Source organism: Ictalurus furcatus, chromosome 10 (genome assembly GCF_023375685.1).
Source record: "Ictalurus furcatus strain D&B chromosome 10, Billie_1.0, whole genome shotgun sequence".
Lineage (NCBI taxonomy): Eukaryota > Metazoa > Chordata > Actinopteri > Siluriformes > Ictaluridae > Ictalurus > Ictalurus furcatus.
The window spans coordinates 22960748-22967744 of NC_071264.1; the positions used below are offsets into that span (position 1 = coordinate 22960748).

The 6997-nt window shown below is 39.2% G+C and overlaps 1 protein-coding gene across 2 annotated transcripts in view; it reads left to right on the plus strand.

The window, feature by feature from the left end:
• The window catches only part of LOC128613375 (NT-3 growth factor receptor-like), an 81059-nt gene extending 79012 nt beyond the window's left edge, over window positions 1-2047 (plus strand). For both annotated transcript variants that reach the window (XM_053634082.1, XM_053634083.1), the window contains one exon: window positions 1408-2047. In XM_053634082.1, the coding sequence (XP_053490057.1) occupies window positions 1408-1781 (374 nt within the window). In that variant the 3' untranslated portion in view covers window positions 1782-2047. The remainder of the gene's footprint in view (window positions 1-1407) is intronic.
• The last annotated feature ends 4950 nt before the right edge of the window (window positions 2048-6997 follow it).

Sequence of the window (6997 nt, forward strand, 5' to 3'; positions counted from 1 at the left end):
TAATGGCTGTGATCTGTGAGTCCACTGGGACTAACCTCATCTCTTCTCTTGCAGTTAAGAACCTGCATATGCGAGTACACTATATTAATTCCAGCTTAAAATTTAATTTGTGTTTGCACCATTAATTTAAATTTTCAAAATTCTAAGCAGAAGTATTAAAGCAGATCAATTTAGAAATGTGTTGGTGTATTAACATGCTTCCTCATATTTCAGGAGGCTTAGAAGATTAGTCAGTGTTTTTCATAGCATCACTTGAGGATTATAATTAAAAGGGACACTTACGAAAATAATGTAATAAATTGTAATGTTGCATGATTAGATGTTGCTGGGAAACAGGAAAAGGAAATGAAACAGAGATAAAGTAAGATAGGGGTAGGTCAGTATCAGCAGAAAAAAATCATGATATACCAGCTTGAGAAATCCAAATACTATGAATATGCCCCAAACAGCCCCAAACCTACATGCCCTTACTGTTTTTCCCTGGTAAAGCAGTGTAACAACAAAGATAACAATATGCTAGAATGTGATTGGTTCTTCTATTTGATGATGTAATAACAATTACCTGCCAACATTTTTCCAATGGGATATTTAGTGCTTTCTGTTTCTTAAAAGAAACCAGCAAAATCACTGCCATGACATGTTTTGTACTTTGATCATTCTCAGCACTCAAATTGTCTAATATTTTATGCAGTGAAATGTCCATATAATAATTGTTTATGTAATATAATTAATAGCTTAGAACAGGTGTCATAAAATTGTGGAGTGCAATCCAAATGCAGACCCAGTAAAGTATTTAAGGGAACCAAACTGAGTACTTGAAAAATTACTGGAGCAGAGCCAGTAAACATGTGGAAAAAAAACCCCAAAGCAAAAACAAAACCTGTTCGTAGTTCAGCAACTCTAGTTTTCTAAACACGAACCATCATGTCTTCTGTAGCAGATCCTCTGTTATGTCTCATCCAATCACATGCATTTATGGAAATTATTTAACAGAAGGCAGCTCACTAAGAAAGGAAATAGTTTTCACAGCCTTTCATTTTCCCTCTCTGGTCTAATAAGTGATGTGACAACATAGGTTATTAAGATAAAGTTTTAACAGAAAAGTATGCATTTATTCTCCACTTCAAAATAGGTGTCTCATCAGTGCTGAGTGTGTAGTCAAAATTGATAATGTGAAGCACCACTGAGAAAATCAAACCACTTTGAATTTATGTGGCAAATTGATTTATTTATAGTCATGAACCTATCACTAATGCTTAATGGTTAAAAGGTATTTGACATCACCAATTCCAGCTGCTAATCTGGAAATTTTGTGTCGCTGGACCTTCATAAATTTTAATTGAATACCCTCTGATCTAAAGGAACATTTGTATTTACCCAGTAATTCTCCTCCTCTCTCTCCATCAGTTCCCCCAGTGATTATAAAGTTGGAGGAGCCTGAACGCAGACACCACACTTGCATCGAGTTCACCGTGCGAGGTTTCCCTCATCCCACACTACAGTGGCTCTACAAAGGTCACGAGATCCAGGCCCCATTCATCCACACTGAGATGGAGCTTTACCAGGACTACCTGGAAGGCTGCCTAAATTTTGAAAACCCTACACACCTCAATAACGGGAACTACACACTGGTAGCCACCAACTCGCTCGGCTCGGTCAACAAAACAGTCTTTGGACATTTCCTGGCGCCACCACCATTTTTGGAGGATGACGGTAGGCTTTTTATTTTGAAAATCAGTCTCGAATCTAGACATGGTACTTTTGACAATGGCAGTGGTTAGTTGTTCAGATACGGTGTGAATACATTGATTACTTCTTGTAGTAATCGAAAAATATACTCTAGTTACACTACCTGTCCCTCAGTGGTGGAATGAACTTCCAACCTCAATCTGGAGCACAGAATCTGTCACTATCTTCAAAAAACTGCTAAAGACCCACCTCTTCTGTGAACACGTAGCTAACCCCTAAAAAAAAAAAAAAAGAAAGAAAGAAATTACTCTGGCTCTTACACCTCTACTCTGCACACTCTGCTTTTTCTAGAACTCAATTAAAGATCTTGTATGGTATCACTACTTGTATAGTTCTCTGCTTGATATATCGCTTTGCTTGTATTTCCTCATTTGTAAGTCGCTTTGGATAAAAGCGTCTGCTAAATGAATAAATGTAAATGTCAAATGTAAATGTAGGTTGTTATCTCATTTAACATGTTTTTTTCTCTTTCTCTTTCTCTGTGGTAAAAGGAATTATTGAGTATGGTGAGTGTTTCTTTGGCTTTGCACGTTTTCACAATCATGTGACTCAGCAATTTAAGAAGTGAACTGTGTTTGACCCATGTGATACTTTTAAAGTCACTTTTAATGATCAGTATGATGGTTCAACCACTAAATGAGAGTCATTATCCAGCTATTCAGTGCTTCTTCATGTGTTACTATAGTCTTTATCTTCTAGTCTTTATATAAATTCTTCCTGATAATCTAAAACTGCCTAAATTTGATAAATGACACATTTTCTATTGTTCTTTCACAAATGTTGCAAGTGAGCAATAAGAAAAGTTATAGTAAATAGTAAAGTATCCATTGCCTCTGTCCTGTCTTCTGTTTACCACTACAGAGGATGCTGATATGCCTTAAATCCATTAAATCCCTGCTTATTAAAAGCTATTCAAGACTGGTGCACCTCAGAATATAGAAAGGAGAGTGAAACTGAACAAATAGTTTAAGCCCAGAGGAGGAAGGCCTGCACTTCCTGTTAAAGCTGCATTGATATCACTTTAACCCATGGCGCCTATTCCATTATTGGACAATTAATTAGCTCGGAATTACCCTTTGATCTCAAGTGCCGAAGTCGCTAGACTACAAAATGCACTTCTCCCGAGCCAAAATGAACCTGGTTCCAGCTTGTGATTGCATTGTACTTCTTCCTGTTTAATTAATCAGGTGCTCATATTAATTTCCACAGCTTCCTGCGAAATTCACTTAAAGTCACATATGCATAAAATTATTCACCTTAATACCATGACATTTTCCGTGTTATATAATGAAGGTTTTAACAAAAGGACAAAGCCAGATATCACTTGCATATTTTTCTCTTGACACCATTTAAAAGCCTGCTTTTTTTTCTAGGAGAGCCTACACCTGGGAACAATGTGAACAGGCCAGATGAGGACTCATTTGGGGTGAGACATGTGTTACATTTATGTGTTACATTTATTTACAGCTCAGCGCCGTTCAGTGTTCTTTCCGAGTCACACCCCAAGCATTTTCTATATTCTGCTCTGTGTTAACGCCATGCTGTTCTTAATTACCCGCTCTGCTGCTCCCTCTGTTCCTGTAGATGTCTATAGCTGTTGGATTGGCTGCTTTTGGCTGCGTGTTTCTCATCGTGATGTTTGTGCTGATCAACAAGTATGGCAGACGCAACAAGTACGGAATGAAAGGTATGAGGAACTTGGTTTGTTTTGTTTATATGGGTGGCTGTGGCTCAGGTGGTAGAGCGGGTTGTCCACTAATCGTAGGGTTGGCGGTTCAATTCCTGGCCCACGTGACTCCACATACCGAACTGTCCTTGGGCAAGACACTGAACCCCAAGTTGCTCCCGATGGCAAGTTAGCGCCTTGCAGGGCAGCTCTGCTACCATTGGTGTGTGAATGAGACAAAGTGTACAGCAGTTTGGAACCGCTAAGGTTAAAAATGCACTATATTAGTGCAGACCATTTACCATATTTGTTCTAAACCAAATCAGCTCATTGTTTTTTCTTGAATTGAATGACATTCAATTCTTGTCCTTCTGTAATGAGGTTCTAGTAAGCAAGGCTTGTTAAATGGCTCAAAAAGAAAGCCTTCCAGAGATGAAAAACGTTTAGACATATCAAAGGACATAGGTTATCTTTCATTTAAAATAAATCCCAGAAATCAAACTTAGCAGAGATTTCTCCTTCCAGTCTTTGTTGCCATTTGGAAGATGCTGAATGTTGATTTTGCTATGTGAAATTTACAGTAGATTGTGCTCAGACTTCATATTTGATCCGCGGTATAACACATTGTTGAGACGGGTGGCCTGGTTTGGTGAAGGCAAATGCTTCTCCTTGCACAGCCTTACCCAATCTCTTTAAGATTACCTTAGACCTTATGGTAATATCACAGCTTGCACCCAAGTGATTGCTCAGTGACTGCTGGATTAAGAGGCTTGATGAAAAATGGCTCTGGCCTTATTTAGACCTCAGAATTATGTATGGATTTGTGATGCTTTATTAAGCCTAGTACCACTGTTTAAAAGATTGTTGTGACAGTATTTCATCTTAAATGAATGTCTTGAACTACAGGTTGCTGAACCTTCTCCTGGATTACCCCTATCCTGCACAATTTAGTGTTTTCTAATAAGGGGGTTTTCACAGTGGCAGTTTAGTCCGAAACAGAAATAGAGCAGGAAAGCTGTTATGCGGACCAGGAAGCACATGTGGTACCAAACCTGAGACTACTTGTAGGAGGTGCTTCGAGTTCGGTTGCACTGGAACTGAGCCACGATTCCCATGAGTGTGAACGCAACTCGTACTCGGGTCCGCACTTGCGCATGTGTTTTTCGCCAATGACAACATCATTCGTTTCCACAACACCCGTGTGCCATGAGTGGCAGGGGAACGCTGTAGGACACAGAGAAGGTCCACTGCTGTGCATAATATCTGTTGCACATAATAGCACCAAAGTAATAATAAAAAAATATGCTGAGTTGCATTGTGTTCTCCATGCACACTTGTGATGACGTAAAATGAACGCAAATGCACCGTGGTTCGATAGAATCAAGTGAGTCTGAAACCAGACCAACGCTGCGGGGGGCAGAGGGAACAATCAGACTCGGATTTGGACTGCAGTAAACATGGCCAGTGTGAAAACAACCTTAAATGCAGTAAAGTTTTTTTATTAGCTGATTTGGTGAATCAGTTATGTTGGGAGAGGGGAAATACTAAAATGTACAGGACAGGAGCCGTCATTTATCGAACTTGTGTACGGTCAAGTCCAATTGTAAAGTGAATCTACCCAAATTCCACCAAGATTTTCTTTATTTATCAGTTTTATCTTTGGTCTATTTATTTGATCAAACTTACTGTATCTGGTCTGAGTGTTTTGTTTGCTATCAGATTATCACCGTAAACAGCTTTTTAAAAAATAGAGTTCACTTCCACATCTGTCTTTTTAATTGAGGCTTCACTGAAATGTATTTATTTCTACTGTCCATGTTTCCTTCTTTCCTAGGATCTTGGATTACTCTTAGATTTCTATTCCTGAGATCTTGGATAGCCTCCTTTTATTGGCTCACATCTGTTGTTTATCACAACACCTGCATAAATTAGTGTGTTTTTCATATACATGAGATGGATAGGAGGGTAACTTGGAACGTGTCTTATGCATATGCCGTATAAATTAAGGCACTAGTGGGTGGAAGCTTGATTCTAATTTGCATTCAAATCACTAGATTATTTTTTTCAGACTTAAAAGATAGGTTTTTGCTTGAAAGTGACAGACTATATGCAATTAGTCTATTCAGCCAGACTGTGGCTGGAGAGTCTGTTCATTTTTGTCACTAAATGTGACAAAATGTGGTGGCTAAGAACCACCTATATTTGGCAAACACATTTTGTTCACTCACAAGTGCTTCAAATGAAACTTTGGAATTGCTTTTAAAGACAAGATACTGTGTGACTGTATCTTGTTCTGAAACGCTCAAAGGGCTGTAGTGTTCAGAAGTTATTTTCCCATTACAAACAGGTGCACAAAAGTGCATGTAAAGAGAAGTGTGTGCAGGCAGCCAATCAGATTAAAATTTCAAGATTCTGAAGCTTATGGCCAGATAAGTGCACAGTGGATATACAGTAGGCTGGCTGAGGCTGAAGTAGAGAATAAAATGTAATAAAAAAAAAAACCTTATGTCCCAAGAGTGCTACTCAATACAAATAGAAATCTCAGAGAGGTGTCTAAAAATAAAAAAAATTAAAAAATCAAGTTAAGCATGTGCTTGGAACAAGTCTGAATACAGAGAATATTTACTTTGTATCTAGCAACATGTCTTTTTATCTTGAATAGCCAAGTCTCAATATGAGCTATGGAACTTGAGGTCATTTACAACCATCTTTGTCTGAGATTTCTCATAAAAGAACAAGAGGACATTTCAGTGTCACCTTTAAATCTGCTCACCAATGATAATATTAATTGCTTATTCCATCCATTTTCCATACCGGGTATCGTACACAGGGTCGCGGGGGAGCCTGGTCCCAGGGAACTCAGGGCACAAGGCAGGGCACACTCTGTATGGGGTGCCAACCCAGGGCACAACCCCACACACATTCATACACTATGGACAATTTGGAAATGCCAGTCAGCCTACAACACATGTCTTTGTACTGGGGAGGAAACTAGGGTACCCAGAGGAAACCCCTGAAGCACTTGAGAACATGCAAACTCTGCACATGCAGGGTTGAGGCTGGATTTGAACTCCCAACCCTGGAGGTGTGAGGCAAACACGCTTATCACTAAGCCACAATGCCCCCTCCCCCAAATTGCTTAATAAATCTTGAAAAAAGAATGGATCAATGTAAAAGTAATCTTGAGCAAAGTTGCAGTTGTTGTTTGGCTTATCTTGGCAAATGCTTCATCCATCATCTTTTTTTCTCCCTTTAAAAAAGACTGCACGAAATGAGCTTCACTGCCCTTAAATATTTTTTGCACCCATCAGACACCATTGTTTCATAAGTTGTGACGCATTCCTGTTCAATCTGCAGAATATGAGCTCCTTCTGTGTGTTTTAAGTGGAAAACACACAGCGCCTCATTACACCACACTTCATCATGATCAACAAGGTTGAAGAGCCATAAAGGAGGCGGTGTTCAGTCTGTGACGTTAATATAGGGCCTTTTTCAGCATCCCCTCACTCCAATAATAGACCCACTTGTCCTGTTTTTTCTCCTCACATCAGCTGGAGATCTTAGGCAGTCATTACCCGAGGC